The sequence below is a fragment of the Salmo salar genome, chromosome 04 (assembly GCF_965601325.2).
Source record: "Salmo salar chromosome 04, fSalSal1, whole genome shotgun sequence".
NCBI classification, from domain to species: domain Eukaryota; kingdom Metazoa; phylum Chordata; class Actinopteri; order Salmoniformes; family Salmonidae; genus Salmo; species Salmo salar.
In genome coordinates this window covers 57,178,433-57,200,148 of record NC_138294.1, presented here as the reverse complement: position 1 = coordinate 57,200,148, position 21,716 = coordinate 57,178,433, and the positions used below count along the sequence as shown (strand labels likewise).

The window sequence follows — 21,716 nt, the reverse complement described above, 5'->3', positions numbered from 1 at the left end:
GGCTGTGGTCTTCCCCCATGGAAACTTTGACGGTTGGTGGACCTTATAATGGACGTCACCTACCCGCTCAACAATATCGTAGGGCCCGTGCCACGCAGCCAGGAATTTGCTCTCTGTTGTATACGCGCTCCTGGGCGTGTTGCGCCAGGGCCATGTGCTCCCTCACCACTGACCAAATCACCTTAATCCTCTCCGTCATCTCCTCCACGTGTTCCACCACGCTGCAAAGGGGCTTCGGTTGGTCCTCCCAGACCTCCTTGGCTAGATCCAGCAGTTCGCAGGGCCGACGGCCATACAGGAGCTTAAAGGGGGAGAACTCAGTGTACGCTTGTGGTACCTCGCTCACCGAGAACATCATGTGGGGCAGCAGCTGGTCCCAGTTCTTCCCGTCTCTCTCGATGACCTTCTTCAGCATCTGATTTAGGGTCTTATTGAATCATTCGACTAGCCCATCCTTTTGTGGATGGTACATGCTGGTCCTCACCTGTTTGATTCAGACATCTTTCATTACACGAGACATGAATGTGGTGCCCTGGTCCGTCAGGATTTCCCGTGGAATATCCACCCGACTGAATAAATGGAAGAGCTCCCGTCCAATACCTTTCACTGTCATTGCGCGTAACGCCTCTGGATACCGGGGGGCATAATCCACGATTACCAGGATGTACTGGTGTCCCCTCGTGCTCTTCACCAACGGATCCACCAGATCCATCGCCACCCGCTCAAACGGCACCTCTATGATGGGCAGGGGAACCAAAGGGTTTCTATAATGTGCCCTCAGGGCTGTGATTTGGCACTCCAGGCAGGTACGGCAGTAGTCCTCAATTCCGCGCTTGACTCCGGGCCAGTGGGATTGATTCCCAATCTGCTCCCTGGTTTTCTCCTTCCCCAGGTGTACCCCGAGCAGTTGGGTGTGGGTGAGCTGCATGACAGTACTAACATACTGGTTGGGTATGATGAACAATTATTTTGTCTCCCCGTTGCGCTTTACTATCTGATATAATAAACTACGCTTGATGGCGAAGTGTGGGTAGTGCCACTCACTTACCCCAGGTAACAGCACGCCTTTCACCGCGATCACCTGCCCCTCGCGTTCTGGAGGTTGGGGTCCTCTAACTGGGCCGTCTCGAACTGGCCCGTGAGGATTCCCTTGTTGGGCGGCCCGTCTGGTGCCTCCACCTTCATAAAGGGGAGCCTGAGGTCCTCCTCTGACGATGGCTCATTTCCGTGCGCAGGGTCATCTCCCTCCTCCTGGTCCGACAGTGGACACCTCTCACGGCGGGATGTGGGTTGCGCAGGCGACCGTCCTTTTTCCTCACGCACCTCCCCAGGTCCCTCCTCCGCACTGCCTGAAAGAGCTGGTGGCTCAGGATAAACTGAGCCACCAGTTCCTCCATGGTAATCTCCGTATGCTCGACCCCACGGCACCTAAAGCTACTGAGATGCTTGCGTTCTCTACCGTATGTGGTAAACTGTGGGGTGTTGGGTTGAGCGCACAGAGATGGACACAGAGACAGGGACAGGGAGGTTCTAGTCAGAAAACACGACTTTACTAGGCAACAAAAAAATGATGTAACAACATAATAACAGGGTTGGCTCGGTCCTTCTTCTCATATTCAGCTCCGTGTCTCTGGGAGTTTTATTTCCCCATATAGGCTCACCCCTTGCCTCTCTCTTTTTCTCTCTTGCGTTGCGCTACGGTGCTCCATTTATGTGGCCTGCACGGCTAGTTGGCACTCTCCCCTAATTACCCCTAATTGGTGCCATCAGCGTCGGGGTGCCCAGCCTGGGTACTCCCAGCAGAGGGAGCCAACGTCGCGGCACGTACCTCCCCTCTATCACCAACCCCCGGGGTAGACCCCCCGGGATACCACAGTGCGTTGAACACGATAGGGCCAAGTAGTGGAATAGTGGTGAGGTTTTAATGGGTGTAGGGTTAGCTGGTAAGGCACATTTCTCTGTCCTTTCTCCCTTCCCTTTTTGTGTCACAGACTGTAATGAATTCACACTCCTGAACAGTAGGAGGAAACACAGGGCTAGATAAGATAAATAAATGTATAGGGCGGCCCCACGATAGGAAGCGGGAAGATGGCAGAAACGGAGGTTTGGTTTGAAACTGCCAGTGAGTCGGGTGAAGATAATAGCACAGAGTGAGAATGAGAGTGTTACAGTGGCAAAGAAAAAGGGAAACTAGAGAAGTAAAGCTGTGGAGGAAAACAGGAAGCCACTTGATTTGTTTTACTCAGAGTGAGGGTTTTGAATCAATGCTACCTGGGAAATCCGTTTAACTTCTCGAGGAAGTGTGGGTGAGATTCACAAGAAGGGGTCTTTTTATGTGTGTGTGTCTGCGGATCAGAAGAAACTTGTTTTAAGACTCAAAACGATATCGGAGTGGAATGTTTCCTGTATGGATGTTTTTGTAGCAGTGTGCCTATCAAAGGTGTTATTTCTGGGGAGGTGCAAGAAGTAAAGGCAGAGGATGTAATTGAAGACATACAGTAACAGCCAAAAGTTTGGACACACCTACTCATTCAAGGGTTTTTCTTTATTTTTACGATTTTCTACATTGTAGAATAATAGTGAAGACATCAAAACTATGAAAAAACAGAAATCATGTAGTAACCCAAAAACTGTTAAACAAATCCAAATCTATTTTAGATTTTAGATTCTTCAAATTAGCCACCCTTTGCCTTGATGACAGCTTTGCACACTCTTGGCATTCTCTCAACCAGCTTCACCTGGAATGCTTTTCCAACAGTCTTGAAGGAGTGCCCACATATGCTGAGCACTTGTTGGCTGCTTTTCCTTCACTCTGCGGTCCAACTCATCCCAAATCATCTCAGTTGGGTTGAGGTCGTGTGATTGTGGAGGCCAGGTCATCTGATGCAGAACTCCATCACTCTCCTTCTTGGTCAAATAGCCCTTACGCAGCCTGGAGGTGTGTTGGGTCATTGTCCTGTTGAAAAACAAATGATAGTCCCAATAAACGCAAACCAGATGGGATGGCGTATCGCTGCAGAATGCTGTGGTAGCCATGCTGGTTAAGTGTGCCCTGAATTCTAAATAAATCTCCTCCTCCATTCTTCACGGTGGGACCCACACATGCGGAGATCATCCGTTCACCTACTCAACGCAGAGTAATTGAACGGATGATCTCCGCATGTGATCTCCGCATCCGTTCACCTACTCTGCGTCTCACAAAGACACGGCGGTTGGAACCAAAAATCTAAAATTTGGATTCCACCATTCTAATGTCTATTGCTCGTGTTTCTTGGCCCAAGCAAGTCTCTTTTTATTATTGGTGTCCTTTAGTAGTGGTTTCTTTGCAGCAATTTGATCACTGAAGGCCTGATTCACACAGTCTCCTCTGAACAGTTGATGTTGAGGTGTGTCTTTTAGTTGAACTCTGTGAAGGATTTATTCGGCCAGCAATTTCTGAGGCTGGTAACTTTAATGAACTTATACTCTGCAGCAGAGGTAACTCTGAGTCTTCCTTTCCTGTGGTGGTCATCATTAGAGCCAGTTTCATCATAGCGCTTGATGGTTTTTTGCGACTACACTTGAAGAAACTTTCAAAGTGCTTGAAATTTTCCGGATTGACTGACCTTCATGTCTTAAATTAATGATGGGCTGTCGTTTCTCTTTGCTTATTTGAGCTGTTCTTGCAATAATATGGACATTGTCTTTTACCAAATAGGGCTATCTTCTGTACACCACCCCTACCTTGTCACAACACAACTGATTGGCTCAAACGCATTAACCTGTTTGGGATAGGGGGCAGTATTTTCACGGCCGGATAAAAAACGTACCCGATTTAATCTGGTTACTACTCCTGCCCAGAAACTAGAATATGCATATAATTTGGATAGAAAACACTCTAAAGTTTCTAAAACTGTTTGAATGGTGTCTGTGAGTATAACAGAACTCATATGGCAGGCCAAAACCTGAGAAGATTCCATACAGGAAGTGCCCTTCTGTAGCCTCTCTATCGAAAATACAGCATCTGTGCTGTAACGTGACATTTTCTAAGGCTTCCATTGGCTCTCAGAAGGCGCCAGAAAGTGGAATGAGAGGTCTGCACGAGACTACTCCATTTTGTTCTTTCAGTCTTTGAATGAATACAACGTCGCCCGGTTGGAATATTATCGCTATTTTACGAGAAAAATAGCATAAAAATTGATTTTAAACAGCGTTTGACATGCTTCGAAGTACGGTAATGGAATATTTTGACATTTTTTGTCACGAAATGCGCTCGCGCGTCACCCTTCGGATAGCGACCTCAACGCACGAACAAAACGGAGCTATTTCATTTTAAAGACAAGACTCTCCTTTATCTAACCACACTGTCCGATTTCAAAAAGGCTTTACAGCGAAAGCAAAACATTAGATTATGTCAGCAGAGTACCCAGCCAGAAATAATCAGACACCCATTTTTCAAGCTAGCATATAATGTCACAAAAAACAAAACCACAGCTAAATGCAGCACTAACCTTTGATGATCTTCATCAGATGACACTCCTAGGACATTATGTTATACAATACATGCATGTTTTGTTCAATCAAGTTCATATTTATATCAAAAACCAGCTTTTTACATTAGCATGTGACGTTCAGAACTAGCATTCCCACCGAACACTTCCGGTGAATTTACTAAATTACTCACGATAAACGTTCACAAAAAACATAACAATTATTTAAAGAATTATAGATACAGAACTCCTTTATGCAATCGCGGTGTCCGATTTTAAAATAGCTTTTCGGTGAAAGCACATTTTGCAATATTCTGAGTAGATAGCTCGCCATCACGGGCTAGCTATTTTGACACCCACCAAGTTTGGCCCTCACCAAACTCAGATTTACTATAAGAAAAATTGGATTACCTTTGCTGTTCTTCGTCAGAATGCACTCCCAGGACTTCTACTTCAATAACAAATGTTGGTTTGGTTCCAAATAATCCATAGTTATATCCAAATAGCGGCGTTTTGTTCGTGCGTTCAAGACACTATCCGAAGGGTAAAGAAGGGTGATGCGCCCCGGCGCGTTTCGTGACAAAAAAAATCAAAATATTCCATTACCGTACTTCGAAGCATGTCAAACGCTGTTTAAAATCAATTTTTATGCGATTTTTCTCATAAAAAAGCGATAATATTCCGACCGGGAAACCCTGTTTTCGTTCAAAGACGAAAAAATTAAAACATGGAGTCGTCTCGTGCACGCGGCCCCAGTCTCATTGTTCTCAGATCGACCACTATCCAAATGCGCTACTGTTTTTCAGCCATGGCCTGCAAAGTCATCATTCAACGTTCTGGCGCCTTCTAAGAGCCTATGGGAGCGTTAGAAAATGTCACGTTATGCCAGAGATCCCCTGTTTTGGATAGAGATGATCAAGAAGGCCAAGAAATAGTCAGAGAGGGCGCTTCCTGTTTGGAATCTTCTCAGGTTTTGGCCTGCCAAATGAGTTCTGTTATACTCACAGACACCATTCAAACAGTTTTAGAAACTTTGGAGTGTTTTCTATCCAAAGCTAATAATTATATGCATATTCTAGTTTTTGGGCAGGAGTAATAATCAGATTAAATCGGGTATGTTTTTTATCCGGCCGTGAAAATACTGCCCCCTATCCATAACAAGTTAATTGAAACTTAATTCAAGGTGACTACCTCATGAAGCTGGTTGAGAGAATGCCAAGAGTGTGCAAAGCTGTCATGAAAGCAAAGGGTGACTACTTTGACAAATCTTAAATATAAAATATATTTGGATTTTTTTAACACTTTTTTGGTTACTACATAATTCCATGTGTTATTTCGTAGTTTTGATATCTTCACTATTATTCGAAATAAATAAAGAAAAACCCTTGAATGAGTAGCTGTGTCCAAACTTTTGTCTGGTACTGTAGATGGAGTGGTTGGTGCACGTCGACTGACCTGTATGGTGGATGGAGAAAAGAAATTCACTTCATCCATGCTATTGTTTTTTGATAAAGAGTCTCTCCCTTCTCATATAAGTTATCTTTTGTGCACAAGCCCCTTCAGTGTCATAAATGTAAAAGATTTGGTCACATGTCAAGTGTGTGCAGAAGGGAAGAGTATCATGAAGATAAATTCTGCAACTGTGGAGGTGAACATGTGCCTGAATTCCTGGGGTGCCTTGTTAGGGTGAAAGAGAATGAGGTGGCAAGGGTAAGGAGTGTCCAGTGTGTCTCCTATCTGGAGGCGGTGAGAAGATTGGAAGGAACGAGTGGTGGGGAAAAAACTATGAACACGGCATTAAATAATACAAAGTCCACCTTTTTAAAATGTAGCATTTCACTATCCCTCTGTTGATGAGAATCCTTCACTGGTCTTGCTGGCTCTACTAACATAATCTGTACAGCACAAGTGGAGAAGAAGTTGAAGAAAACTGGAATCATTGTGAATGCAGCTGTACCTTTTTTGGATCTTTGTGATTTCACAGCTGAGGCCATGCAAGAAATCCTGTCGGTGAATGTTCCGCCATCACAGGCCCCCGAGCCTGTGTAAGGATGTATTTTGGAGTGGACTGTGACTGAAGAAGTGGGATGGGTTTTGTTAGTTAACGTGTCTAATTTGGTATTTTGTATGATGTCGTTTGTCCCCGTTCACGCAGTTTTTTAATTGTGTCATTCAATACCCCGTCCAGCTGGTGGCAGTAATGCACCATTGACATTGGATGCCAACCACCGGTAAACCTCATAGAAGAAGAAGAGGTCGGCCTCACACTCCAGTACAGTAGGTGGCGGTGTATGCAACTTTCAGTTGGTTGCGATCCGACAATACACATTTTAATAAGAAGAAAGAATCCGAAAAAGACGTGAGACAGCGACCCAACTCATTCTGGCTTGGCAGCTGAAACTAAACCACAGTGGAAAGGAGTCACCGTCGCAAGTTCTAGTCTCCTGTTGGTGGGATAGATACAGAGAAGCTAGCGAACTTGTTTTGCTTGTTAGCCGTGTATTTATGTGAGGGTGTTTTGTTACTTAATCCGGATTCCTTCAAAATGCCTAACATAAAGATATTCAGCGGTAGCTCTCATCCGGACCTTGGCCAAAAAATTTCCGACCGCCTGGGACTTGAGCTGGGGAAGGTTGTGACCAAAAAATTCAGCAACCAGGAGACATGGTAGGTTAACAATTAATATATTTGACCGAGTACCAGCTAGCTACGGTTAGTTATTTACCAGTGGGTGAATGTTCTGCCTGGGAAGGTTGCTTTGGTTGTTAGCTAGGGTACAGTAACGTTAGCTAGTTAGCTAAAGTTAGCCCACATGGCCGATTGAAAGCGCGAGTGAGTGTGGTAGTTATTGTTGCCAGTTAGCTAACTAAATTAGCTTACTGCAAACGTGTTCCACAACTAATCTAGCTAGCTAACTAGCATTACTTAGCTTTGTTGGCAACTTAAAAATGAGACGGTAAGGGCAGGAGGCCTAACGTTGGAACTGCAACTCCCAAAATCCATGTGGACTATTGTAATGCCGGGCATACACAACACGTTTTTTGCCGGCCCAGACGAATTTTCATGATAAGGGTGAAATCCTATGTATGAACTTGGACTAGGATCAGTACCTCTGGACTCGCGTAGTTTGAGCGGGTGAAGGGCATGCCGATGGTGGCTGTTCCGTTTTCCAGACCCTTGTCGGATGCTTGTCTGATAATGTTTATTGTAGTATGAGCAGTGCTACGACGCGATTGGTCAAGGACTACTGCCAATAGCCAATGAGCACTCAGCATGTAAGACCAAAACAAGGATGGAAGAGGAAAGCAACAATACGCAGGTTGTCACTGGTTACCACAGCCAAAAACAAAAATTGTGGCCATAATTTAAGGTTAGGGTTAGCCACAATGTTAGCAGTGTGGTTAAGGTTAGGTTTCAAATCAGTTTTGAATAATTGTTTGCAGAAATCGTAGCGGTTTAGCCATAATTATGACTCGAGACCTATCACAAAGGCCCAATCGTGTGTGATTGTGGCCCTGGGAGTTCCTGCATATGGCCATTCCTGCATCTTTTTTTCAGGGGTGAAGGACACTATCTACCGGTATTATTAGACATCGTAGCTAGCTAGCACACCGTTCCCTTCGATCCCGCCTGCCGAAAACCTGCTAACTGCGGGAAAGCAGGCGGGGGCGAAGTACGCTAACTACATATCCTGCCTGCTATGACCGGTGTCCTAGTTAACTAGCTAGAACACTGTGTCCTTCGCTCCCACTTGCCGAACACCTGATGTCGATAACAGAACTGCGGGAAAACGTAACCTGACAGGCGGGGGCGAAGGACACTGTCTACCGGTGTCCAATCTATCGTTAGCTAGCTAGCTACCTATCCCGCCTGCTGTCTACCGGTTGGCTGGACAATAGAACAAGTCAAAATTGCTGAAAAAAAACGCTAAAGAACGTTGGCTAAGCTGGAACACTAGCCCGAGCCCATAGCAAATTAATGGAATTGAACGTTCGCAGAGCCCGTTTTGACTGGAGTGATGTTTAGAATTCCATTTCGCCTAAAATGCACATCTTTTCCCTTTTTTATTTTACCACTACTTGTGTAGTGGTAAACAACTTGTGTATACAGTAAACATCTGCATCTCGATGGTGTCAATTGTGCTTATGTCTGCGTAATTAGAATGTAGGGGAAAAACTTCTGACTATTTCTGGTCTAGTGATGATGACAAACGAGCTTGCTGCCCAGACTTACATAATTACAAAGATTCTCCTGATTTAAAAATCCAAATAAACACATTGTGAGATATTTGGCGAAATAGACCGGCATGCCTCTCCAGAGGAAAACAATGGGGGGCGCTCAGCGTTCCAAGGGGAAAAAAAGTATTTTGGGGCTAGCATTTGACAACTGAGCTCGCTGCCCAGACTTACATAATTAGACAGTGGAGATTCTCATGATTAAAATGACGTCCGACTTGAAAAAAATCGACATATACGCGAGATATTTGGCGAAGTAGACATGTCTATATTTACTCTCATTTTTGTTTACATTTGAACTGAACTCAGCAAAAAAAGAAATGTCCTCTCACTGTCAACTGCGTTTATTTTTAGCAAACTTAACATGTATAAATATTTGCATGAACATAAGATTCAACAACTGAGACATAAACTGAACAAGTTCCACTGATGTGACTAACAGAAATTGAATGTGTCCCAGAACAAAGGGGGGGGGGGGTTTAAAATCAAAAGTAAGTCCGTATCTGGTGTGGCCACCAGCTACTTTAAGCACTGCAGTGCATCTCCTCCTCGTGGACTGCACCAGATATGCCAGTTCTTGCTGAGAGATGTTACCCCACTCTTCCACCAAGGCACCTGCAAGTACCCGGACATTTCTGGGGGGACTGGCCCTAGCCATCACCCTCCAATCCAACAGGTCCTAGACGTGCTCAATGGGATTGAGACCCGGGCTTTTAGCTGGCCATGGCAGAACACTGATATTCCTGTCCTGCAGGAGATCACGCACAGAACGAGCAGTATGGCTGGTAGCATTGTCATGCTGGAGGGTCATGTCAGGATGAGCCTGCAGGAAGGGTACCACATGAGGGAGGAGGATGTTTTCCCTGTAAAGCACAGCGTTGAGATTGCCTGCAATGACAACAAGCTCAGTCCGATGATGCTGTGACACACCGGCCCAGACCATGACGAACTCTCCACCTCCAAATCGATCCCGCTCCAGAGTACAGGCCTCGGTGTAGCGCTCATTCCTTCGACAATAAATGCGAATCCGACCATCACCCCTGGTGAGAAAAACGTGGGCATCTTTCTTTTGGTGTTTTTCAGAGTCAGTAGAAAGGCCTCTTTTAGTGTCCTAAGTTTTTATAACTGTGACCTTAGTTGCCTACCGTCTGTAAGCTGTTAGTGTCTTAACGACCGTTCCACAGGTGCATGTTCATTGTTTATGGGTCATTAAACAAGCATGGGAAACAGTGTTTAAACCCTTTACAATGAAGATCTGTAAACTTATGGATTTTTACGAATTATCTTTGAAAGACAGGGTCCTGAACAAGGGCCGTTTCTTTTTTTGCTGAGTTTATAAACAACTTGAGCGGGTCTCATTGCCAACAATAGCAAAGCAGGCATTGTGATGTAGAACAATAAGCTGGGAATAGAACGTTCGGAAGGTGAGTTGGTGCCACGGTGCTCTATAGAACTAATAGGAGCTGGCAGGGTGAAACGTGCCCTAAAACAAGGCACTTTTTTGTGATTACTTCAAAACGACAGGAAGCAGCTGGGAAATATGGCCATATTATGAAACTGGGCTCCGCGGCAGATGCAATGAACTAGTTTTCATCAGAAAAAAAGCGTTGTTAAATGTCATGTGTCCAGCCTAGTTCCGGAGTCCTAACTAATGGCGTAGTCGCGTCGCCTCTTCTGTGGGGTTTATCGGCAGTTTGCATTCAACGTTATGGTGCATTACCACCACCTACTGTACTGGAGCCCTTCCGCTTGTGTACCGGAGTCCTAATAAATTAAAAATGGACCAATTAAAGTATAAAGAGGGGTTCCTGCAGATGCAGGAATTCTCCCATGCAGGAACGCCCTGAATGCAGGCCGCAATTGCACCATTCTCCAAAGGCCGGCAGATGGTGATATTGAGTCCAACTGAAAAAAGATATAGGTCGACCGAAAAAGTCGTCTTTTATTATAATTTTTTAAAACCAATTAACTGGTCAAAATGTTTAAATGTAGTTTTCCATATATACCGTACCAGTCAAAGTTTGGACACCTACTCATTCCAGGGTTTTTCTTTTACAATTTTCTACATTGTAGAATAATAGTGAAGACATCCAAAATGATGGAATCATGTAGTAACCAAAAAAGTGTTAAACAAATCAAAATGTATTTGAGATTCTTCAAAGTAGCCACACTTTGCCTTGCGGACAGCTTTGCACGCTCTTGGCATTCTCTCAACCAGCTTCATGAACTAGTCAGCTGGAATGCATTTCAATTAACACGTGTGCCTTAAGTTAATTTGTGGAATTTATTTCCTTAATGCGCTTGAACCAATTAGTTGTGTTGTGACAAGGTATGGGTGGTATACAGAAGATGGCCATATTTGGTAAAATACCAAGTCCGTGTTATGGCAAGAACAACTCAAATAAGCAAAGGGAAATGACAGTCCATCATTAATTTAAGACATGTGGATCAGTCAATCCTGAAATTTCAAGCAAGAAAGTTTCTTCAAGTGCAGTCGCAAAACCCATCAAGCGCTATGATGAAACTGGCTCTCATAAGGACCGCCACAGGAAAGGAAGACCTACAGTTACCTCTGCTGCATAGGATAAGTTCATTAGAGTTAACTGCACCTCAGATTGCAGCCCAAATAAATGCTTCACAGAGTTCAAGTAACAGACCCATCTCAACATCAACTGTTCAGAGGAGACTGTGTGAATCAGGCCTTCATGGTTGAATTGCTGCAACAAAACAATAAAGGACACCAATAAGAGACTTGCTTGGGCCAAGAAACGCGAACAATGGACATTAGACCGGTGGAAATCTGTCCTTTTTGAGATTTTTGGTTCCAATGATATCTGCATGTGTGGTTCCCACTGAAGCATGGAGGAGGTGGTGTGGTGGTGCTTTGCTGGTGACACTCAGTGATTTATTTAGAATTCAAGGTACACTTAACCAGAATAGCTACATACTATGGAACGCTGTTTGGGTCTTTGTGTGTCAAAAAATATACACGTCAAATAACACTATTTGACGGGTTAACCCCTGTGCGGCCTACGGGACGCATACGGGACGGACATCCAGCGAAAAATCATATCGCCATTAGCATAACAAAATTTAATAATATAAAAAAAAAAACACGACCCACGTTGTCCGATTTCAAAAAGGCTTTACAGCAAAAGCAAAACATTAGATTATGTTAGAGGAGTATATCGTAAAAGTAGCCACATAGCCATTTTCCGACCAACCACATGCATCACAAATAACCAAAATACAGCTAAATGCAGCACCAACCTTTGACAATCTTCATCAGATGACACACCTAGGACATCATGTTACACAATACATGCATTCTTTTGTTCGATAAAGTTCATATTTATATATAAAAACACAGCATTTTACATCGGTGCGTAACGCTGACTATTTTCCCTCAAATGCATCCGATGAAACAGAGCTACAATTTACTAAATTACTATTCGAAAACATTTTAAAAATGTAATATTGTCATTCTAAGATTTATAGATGAATATCTCTTGAAAGCACCTGTAATGCCAGATTTAAAATTAACTTTACTGGGTAATCATACTTTGCGATGAAAGGGGATGCGATACTCTGAAAAATAGGCTAACGTTACAGGTCAGCGCCATCTTGGAACAATCGCATATCACATCTAGTCTTGTATACTATTGTCAATAATCCCTTACCTTTGGTTGTCTTAATCAGAAAGCACTTCCAGGAATCCCAGGTCCACAACAAATGTATTTTCGTTCGAAAAAGTTCATCCATTATGTTCCATTAGCTTGTTCTTGTTAGCGCGTCTGAAGGCTGATCCAAATCCTCCGTCGGGCGCGGGACAGCCATTTCGACAAAAAGCATTTTTTTCCCATTTAGGTTCGCTCAAACATGTCAAACGTTGTATAACACAAATCTTCAGGGCGTTTTTCAACAAGAGAGCCAATAAGATTTGAGGGGGACGATTGCATTGTGTTTCAAAACGTTTCGAAAGGGGAGGGTAACCAGGGGCGCCGGCGTCATAATGGTGATGGCCCTCTCCGTGTGACCACGTTCCACAGCGTCTCATTCATTCAGTTTTCACAGTAGGAGTCTCAAATCACTTTGTAAAGACTGGGGACATCTAGTGGAAGCAATAGGAAGTGCTCAATGAACCATAGCTCACGGTGTGATTAATAGGCAACGTGATGTTGAGTTCGCAATTCAGAATTCCACTTCCTGTTTCGATCTGTCTCGGGGTTTTGACTGCCATATGAGTTCTGTTATACTCACAGACACCATTCAAACCGTTTTAGAAACTTTAGGGTGTTTTCTATCCACAAGTATTAATTATATGCATATCCTAGCTTCTGAGTTTGAGTAGGAGGCCGTTTAAAATGCGCACGATTTTTCAAAAATCGCTTTACCGCCCCCTATCCTAGGGGAACGCCAAGAGGTTATTAAATAAGCTTTTAATTTGACATGTAAAATAACACAGTTCTATTATAGAATGTTGTGTGTTCTGAATTTGCACGTGCAAACCAAGCACCACCACTACTATCAGTAGCACTGTCAAAGCTGTACAATAAAGTCTGCAAACACTGGCCACAAACGATGTGTTTACAATACTGCGTTAGTAATAAAGCATTATTTGTTCGACCCCCAACTTCTGGGGTAGCTAGCTTGCTTTAGCTTGGTACCTAGCTAGCACCAATACAACCAGCCTGAAAGCAAGGACCAGTAAAAACTGCAGTCATTTTCACTATTCTTAGCAATGATTTAGGAATCCTTGTAAGTATTACCTAGGTAGCCACTTCTTGTTCGCCTATTGAAATTGAACTTCAGTGCATGAAAATAAATAGCTAGCCAGCTACTTTCCCCTGAAGCCCAAAGCTAACGTTAAAAGCAGCCAGCTAGCTTCATCTGGCTAGTGAGGCTCGACCGGACCGGGTTATGTGTTGTGTAGCTAGCCACAATAAGGATTAGGCACCGTAGTTGAATTTGCGGTTTGCCTTCATAATAAAAGTACATCTTTGAAAGTGATGCAGAAGGTTACAATTGGGGGAATCGTGCCATATTTAGAATAGATAATGGGACTCCCAATCACGGCCGGATGTGATACAGCCTGTATTCGAACCAGGGACTGACACCTTTTGCACTGAGATTCTGTGCCTTAGACTACTCTGTGTGTGTGTGTGTGTGTGTGTGTGTGTGTGTGTGTGTGTGTGTTTTAACTATTTAACTGTACTAGAATGATTCAAAGGCTGCTATTGGTATTGGGGGTTTTTTTTGGAAAGGAAAATATTGGATATTGATATCGGCCAAAAAAATGTAATATCGATTTATCACTACTCTTCACCTAATGCAGCACTGTATCGCATTAGTGTTATGGGTGAATAAAGACCTGATTGTCGAACGTGATACACAACATCCGGGATTTGCATTTAGCCACTAGCATGGTGGTAGAAAATGGTGTTTCATAAGGAAAGTATGCATATTTTCCCTGTTATTTATATATTTTTTTGCCTTCTTACCATTAAATAAAGTTGATGAAATTGCAGCCTGTATGGGGTATGTTTTAGGTACGAACCGGTCCATGAGAGATACAAATGTACTGCCTGCTGCTTACAATGCATTTGGACGGTAAGATGACACTACTCAATACCGTCATCTGGTGTCCTTTGGGCTACAAGAGACCATAGCTCTACTGGTAAAATGCACATGAGGGTGTACTCTGGACAGAGCAAAATTCTGTAACCGGAAAGGGTTGGGAACCACTGCTCTAGTAAGGGTACTTTGATGTGCTCCATTTGCAACAACTGATTTTCCCTCCAACATAAGTTGTCTTATCAAACCAATGATCTTTTCATATTGCCATATTACTTGCTACTCGTGAGTTGTTGTATTAGTGATATAAAATGCCATGATCCAGTAGTCTTTGACTTGCTTACCTGATGCCGGGTATAAGTAACAAGTGCCTTTGAGATGTAAAAAGCCTCAGGAATTGGTTTACCTGGAGGTTTGTAATAATAGTGCTGATCCTGAGCGTTGACATCCATAGGGTTGTTCAAACTCCACAGTTTCTTCAAGTTAAATGTTGGTGGTATAATATGCAGGAATCACTGTCATTTCCTGGTTGCTAAAATTATAATAGTTCGCCTAATTTCAGGTTGACGAAACAAGCAATGTATAAAATAGTCACTGTACCATCTAAACCGCTGCAAAATATCTTTTCAATAACAATATATTGTATTTTTCAGCTGTTTTGAAGCTGGTGTACAAAACTGAAAAGTAAAAGATGGGAAGCATAGAAAATGCACACAAACAGATTTACAGCTCCTTAGTCTTGCATTAAATGAGACCGATCTATAACTCAGATTTCTATGTGAATTTAGTTGAGTTGCCCAAATAATTACATATTGTAGCTTTAAACCACAGAATAGTTGTTAGGACAGGAATGTATGACTGTGAATTGGGCCTGACCCCATTTAGTTGACTGGTTGATAGGCTGTTGGTCGACCTGATATTTTTTTGTTGAGCAGTTCCAAAAAATGGCACGTCTTGATTGACACCTGTTTGAGTGGACTAATCCATTGCGGAGGCCACGGGGAGGGCACACCAATATCACCAGTAGTACATTTACTGTTAATTCCTATAACTTGTAATCTACAATGTTTGATTGGGTAACTTAATTTCTGTTAATGCATTTATTATTATTATTAGTCTTTTACAGTTCCCATTTTCAGAGTTTGACACGTTGTTTTCAGAGCGCACAACCCAGGCTACACTTGTGAGAAACAAGTTTTGGTTTTCCATTTACAAGTTGTCAATTTATTCATTGTGTTTTGTTTGGAGTGCTCCTGTCAATGTTGATTAAGGATGTACACCTGAATACGCATAAAGTATGCCTAGGCTACCTGGCCTGCGCACAAATGTAGGCTTATAAATGTGCCCATTTGAAGATCTGATAGTATGTCTGTCTTCACTCACCACCACTAATGAGCTGAGGAACCTCTTAAAGTACGTTTTTCTTCACCTCAAACAACAAGTAATTTTATACTGAACAAAAATATAAATGCAACATTTCAACGATTTTACTGAGTTACAGTTCATATATGGAAATCAGTAAATGTTAAATATATTCATTAAGCCCTAATCTATGGATTTCACATGACTGGGAATACAGATATGCATCTATTGGTCACAGATACTAAAAAAAAAAAATGTGGGGGTGTGGATCAGAAAACCAGTCATCTGGTGTGACCGCCATTTGCCACATGCAGACCAACACATCTCCTTCGCATAGAGTTGATCAGGCTGTTTGGAACATTTCTGTGATCTTTCTTAATACAGATCATGAAATATGGGACCAACACTTTACATGTTGCGCTTATATTTTTGTTCACTGGACTAATCCATAGAGAATGACAATAGTTCCTCAATGTAGCCTATTTGAAAATCTTACCAGCTCTCTCCCTTTCGATAACCACTTGGAGTGAAGGGAGTGGGGGGGGGGGAAGAGTCATGCTCTGATCTGGTGGAAACACCATAAAATTGTCTTACCTGATTGCTTCTTATCTCTAGGGCAAATAGCCTACATCTGTGTCTGTCTGAAGCTCATTGGCAAGGGTCCAGAATATTTTATACAATGTTTTAAGTTTATTTGTGCAAGCTTGTGGCTGGACCTAGTTGATCCAATGTTTCAAGTTTCTTGCAGACAGGCCATGCATAACCATGTGATTTATCAGGATATTTCTTACTGCTGGCTGCAATGTTTTTATTTGTTGACTTTATATAGGCTATTTTTACATAGATGGCAATAGTTACTTTTAGATTTGTATAATTCATTTGTATATAATTTTTATTAATCACATGACAATGATTTTTGCGATACGAAGACTTTATTATAAAATAAATGAAACGTTTCCACAAATGTGCATATGAAAATCATAACTGGCAAGCAGATCGTTAGAAAGGGTAAGATAAATTGGCATTCCAAATGGAAAAGGTTGCCGCCCCCTGGTGTGTAACCTATTATCGGAAACTTCGGGAGTATAATGGCAGAATCTGGGAAGGCCAGTGGGAGGTGGTGGTTCGGGAACCGTTTCTTTCCCTGCTGGTTAGGCTATCTTGATCTCTGGCTCCCTCTTGAGTCATTTGTCTTAATTATTGAATCACCGTTTGCTTAAAGCATCAGACAATCTTAGTAGCTTACATATAGTTGATTTTATTGAGAGTGCGAGCGAGAGGGGTTTTTAAAATTTCAAACAGCCTTTTTGTGTTTTTTGTCTATTGACCTGGAAGCCCATGATGCCATGATTTATGTACATTAACAGATTGGTCTTCATGTTCTCTACCTGTCACCATGTATAGCCTACTGTCTGACACAGTCTATGATTTGATCCTGCAGCGTGGAGATCGGGGAGAGTGTCAGAGGAGAGGATGTCTACATTGTCCAGAGTGGTTGTGGTGAGATTAATGATAACTTAATGGAGCTCCTCATCATGATCAATGCCTGTAAGATTGCCTCTGCCTCACGAGTCACGGCTGTCATCCCCTGTTTCCCATATGCAAGACAAGACAAGAAGGACAAGGTGGGGGTGAGGGAAACTTAAATAGTTTGTTCTGTTCACAGCATCAACATACTTCACACTATCCACATAATCAGTCTATTTGCTTTGATTGATCTCATATATTTGACTGCTTCACAGAAATGCCATATTGGGCAAACCAATTTGGTTGATTAGAATATAACTGCCAAAGCTAATTCAGAAAGAAGATGGGTCTCCCTCTTAGTAAATTGTTTTAATTGCATTTTCTCAATGGACCTTCTGCAAGCATTGTATGAGAATAGAGATTAGCAATGTTTTTCTAAACAGAGTCGGGCTCCCATCTCTGCAAAGCTGGTGGCCAACATGTTGTCAGTGTCAGGAGCTGATCACATAATCACGATGGACCTGCATGCCTCGCAGATACAGGTGAGCCTTCTGGCACATTATTTGGTTTGTTCCATCTATAGTGCAGTCACTAGTGTGACAACTAAGAAGTACAAATGATTGATTAGGCTATGAGATAGTTCAGTACTATAAACGGGTTGCCTGACAACGTCACATGATGCACGCGCATCGCAAGTGTAGAAGGCTGTGTTATGATTCTGAGCGATAAGATGTCAAGCAACAATTACAAAAAGCTGCTATGTGGGGAATCCTAGGTGGCTGGTTTCAGAAATGTATTTTTGTAGTGCTGAGAAATACGAGCTTTTTGAAGTCGTTTTGGTTCGATTATTACAAAATAATCATGGTTTTCAGTTTCAATATTTGTTTTTGCGGAACACCTGGCCAACAGCCAGTGAAATTGCAGGGCGCCAAATTCAAACAACAGAAATCTCATAATTAAAATTCCTCAAACATACAAGTATTATACACCATTTTAAAGATACAAACTTCTCGTTAATCCAACCACAGTGTCCGATTTCAAAAAGGCTTTACGGTGAAAGCACACCATGCGATTATGTTAGGTCAGCGCCTAGCCACAAAAACCATACAGCCATTTTCCAACCAAGGAGAGGTGTCACAAAAGTCAGAAATGGCATTAAAATGAATCACTAACCTTTGATCTTCATCTGATGGCACTCCCTGGTCTCCATGTTGGACAAATGTTTGTTTTGTTCGATAAAGTTCATCTTTATGTCCAAATACCTCCGTTCACGCGTTTAGTCCAGGAAAACCAAATGCTCAAAGCACGGGCACAAAGTCTAGACGAAAAGTCAAAAAAGTTGCAATCCTTAGGGTGTTTTTATCATAAATATTCAATAATTTTTCAACCGGACAATACTGTTTTCATTAGAAAGGAAAGGGAACGGAGCTCGCTCTAACGGCCACGCACGTGACTAAACTAAAGGCTTTCACCTGGGCCATCTGCTTAGAGTGCTATTATTCGCTCCCCTTTCACAATAGAAGCCGGAAACAACTTCTAAAGACACATCTAGTGGAAGCGCATTCTGATCCCACAGACACTGGATATTCGATAGGCATTCACTTGAAAACTACAAACCTCAGAATTCCCACTTCCTGGTTGGATTTTTCTCAGGTTTTTGCCTGCCATATGAGTTCTGTTATACTCAGACATTATTTTAACAGTTTTGGAAACTTTAGAGTTTTCTATCCAAATCTACTAATTATATGCAGATTCTAGCTTCTGGGCCTGAGTAGCAGGCAGTTTACTCTGGGCACGCTTTTCATCCAAACTTTCCAATGCTGCCCCCTATCCCTAAAGAGTTAAATGCATTATAAAATTATTAAAGATTTTTAATGTTAAAGTAAAAAATGGTGAACATTCAATTACCAAAACATTGAAAATATTCCCTTGTCTGTCAGGTCCGCATAGGAATCTTATTTTATATTTTTTTCATTCCTAAAAGTCATCTGATCACTGCTCAGGCAGTAGCAACCAGCCAGAAAACCATCTAACGTTATCTCTATTCTCCTCATACTGTACTGTCTTTAGTCATCCTATTTAGCTAGGCCAGCCGGCCTAAGTATGCTGCAGAGCTGTCTGATAATCATTTTGCTAGTTCTTCAAAGTAGATAAAGCATACTTTCACGAACTCTCTATCCACCTTGTCGTTTTGTCTACATTCCTCCCATGTGGTCTGGGTGTATCTAACCTAACGTAGCAGGCATCAGTGAATCCATCTGTCCGAGATGGAAAAGAACCGGCACAATGGTCATTGTAGTTAACTACCATGGTTCTGTGCTGAACTAGGTTGAATATTTTCTTAATGAAAACTACAACTCCCTTCAGCCCAGCATCCCATATAGTTGACTTCATTTCTCTCATGAATGATTTGATGTCTCTAGATAAATGTTGCATTGGGCTCACAAAACCTGTGCGAACTAAATGGGATTCAAGTACGCTGAACAGAAATATAAACCTAACATGCAACAATTTCAAAGATTTTACTTAGTTACAGTTGATATGAGGAAATTGGTCAATTTAAATAAATGCATTAGGCCCTAATCTAAGTATTTCACATGACTGAAAATATAGATATGCATCTGTTGGCCAACATGTACTGTACCTTAAAAAAAAGGTAGGGGTTTGGATAAGAAAAGCAGTCAGTATCTGGTGTGACCACCATATTTTCCTCATGCAGCGCAACACATCTCCTTCGCTTAGAGTTGATCAGGCTGTTGATTGGCCAGTGGAATGTTGTCCGACTCCTCGTCAATGGCTGTGCGAAGTTGCTGGATATTGGCGAGAACTGAAACGCTTTCGTACACCTTGATCCAGAGCATCCCATACATGCTCAATGGGTGACATGTCTGGGTATGCAGCTCATGGAAGAACTGGGAAATGTTCAGCTAACAGGAATTGTGTACAGATCCTTGCGACATTGAGCCGTGCATTATCATGCTGAAACATGAGGTGATGGTGGCGGATGAATGGCATGTCAATGGGCCTCAGGATCTCGTGTGCATGTACAGGTATCTCTGTGCATTCAAATTGCCATCGATAAAATGCAATTGTGTGTTGTCCATAGCTTATTCCTGCCCATACCATCACTCCACCGCTACCATGGGGAAATCACAACGTTGACATCAGCAAACTGATGCCACACATGCTGTCAGCATCTGCCCAGTACAGTTGAAACCGGCATTCATCCGCGAAGAGCACACTTCTCCAGTGTGCCAGTGGCCATCGACGGTTAGCATTTTAGCCCACTAAAGTCAGTTACTATGTTGAACTGCACTAAGGTCAAGACCCTGGTGAGGACTACAAGCACACAGATGAGCGGTTCCCTGAGGTTGCTTCTGACAGTTTGTGTAGAAATCCTTTGGTTGTGCAAACCCTCAGTTTAATCAGCTGTCTGGGTGGATGGTCTCCGATGATCCGCAAGTGAAGAATTTGGATGTGGAGGTCCTGGGCTGGTGTGGTTACACGTGGTCTGCAGTTGTGAAGCCAGTTGGATGCACTGCCAAATTCTCAAATGACATTGGAGGTTGCTTATGGTAGAGAAATTAATAACATTTTCTGGCAACAGCTCTGGTGGATATTCCTGCAGTCAGTATGCCAATTGCATGCCCCCTTAACTTGAGACATCTGTGGCATTGTGTTGAGTGACACAACTGCACATTTTAGTGGCCTTTTATTGTCCCCAGCACAAGGTGCACCTGTGTACTGATCGTGCTGTTTAATCAGCTTGATATGCCACACCTGTCAGGTGGATGGATTATCTTGGCAAAGGAGAAATGCTCACTAACAGGGATGTAAACAAATTTGGTCACAATTTTAAGACTAAGTGTTTTGTATGGAACATTTCTGTGATCTTTTATTTCAGCTCATGAAACATGGGATCAACACTTAACATGTTTTATAATTTTTGTTCAGTGCAATTGAACCGACGTTAGTCAATTAGTTGTTTAATAACTGAAAAACCCCTCAAATTAAGTTATTTCCGCCGCACTAGTATCTTGTTCATGATACCATGTCTTATTTTGACTTATGCCACGTCTGATATGACAATTTTGCTAACTAACAACTGTTACGATGTATTTGTGACTTATCTTGTAAACATGTAAACTGTATAAGTGCTTATTCTACAAATGTATTTGTTTTTATTAAACATTTGGATCAAATTATAGTTTACATGTTGTCAACCCCGTCTGTATTGCCCCGAAGAGGTGCGTGCATTGGTTTTGTTTCTAAACAACACACTGTCAATAGTGAGCCACGTGAAAGTTTCTCCAAAAATCTGTTGCAAGTAAGGCCGTTTAAAGACGCTGACTAGTGATCCTTTATCTTATCATGGGTTTACTCACTGTATGCCTCTGTAGGGGTTCTTTGATATCCCTGTGGACAATCTATATGCGGAGCCAGCTGTGCTGAAATGGATCAAAGAGAACATCAATGAGTGGAAGAATTGCACCATTGTGTCTCCTGATGCTGGAGGAGCCAAAAGGTAGATTGGAGGAGGCCAATAAGCCTATAGATGCTTCATCATTACAATGGGTCAAAAGGACAGATTTGAGTTGTTAGAAATATT

General features: G+C 42.5%; 1 protein-coding gene and 1 long non-coding RNA gene across 5 annotated transcripts in view; one reads left to right on the top strand and one right to left on the bottom strand.

Annotated features, from left to right (window-relative positions):
- Window positions 1-2,526: 2,526 nt before the first annotated feature.
- Window positions 2,527-7,665, bottom strand: LOC145878655 (uncharacterized). The gene is made up of 2 exons (XR_014392161.1): window positions 7,580-7,665; window positions 2,527-2,956 (listed from the first exon to the last, which is right to left on the bottom strand). It is a non-coding gene; the product is annotated as an uncharacterized LOC145878655 (long non-coding RNA).
- Window positions 6,818-21,716, top strand: part of prps1 (Ribose-phosphate pyrophosphokinase 1) — a 19,011-nt gene continuing 4,112 nt past the window's right edge. Inside the window, exons 1-4 of one of the 4 annotated variants that reach the window (XM_014196590.3) lie at window positions 6,818-7,136; window positions 17,082-17,265; window positions 17,551-17,649; window positions 21,508-21,632. In XM_014196590.3, the coding sequence (XP_014052065.1) occupies window positions 7,015-7,136; window positions 17,082-17,265; window positions 17,551-17,649; window positions 21,508-21,632 (530 nt within the window). In that variant the 5' untranslated portion in view covers window positions 6,818-7,014. Of the gene's footprint in view, window positions 7,137-7,699; window positions 7,789-17,081; window positions 17,272-17,550; window positions 17,650-21,507; window positions 21,633-21,716 lie in introns of those variants that run through there. The other 3 variants (NM_001140365.1, XM_014196593.3, XM_014196591.3) reach the window with 3 other exon arrangements.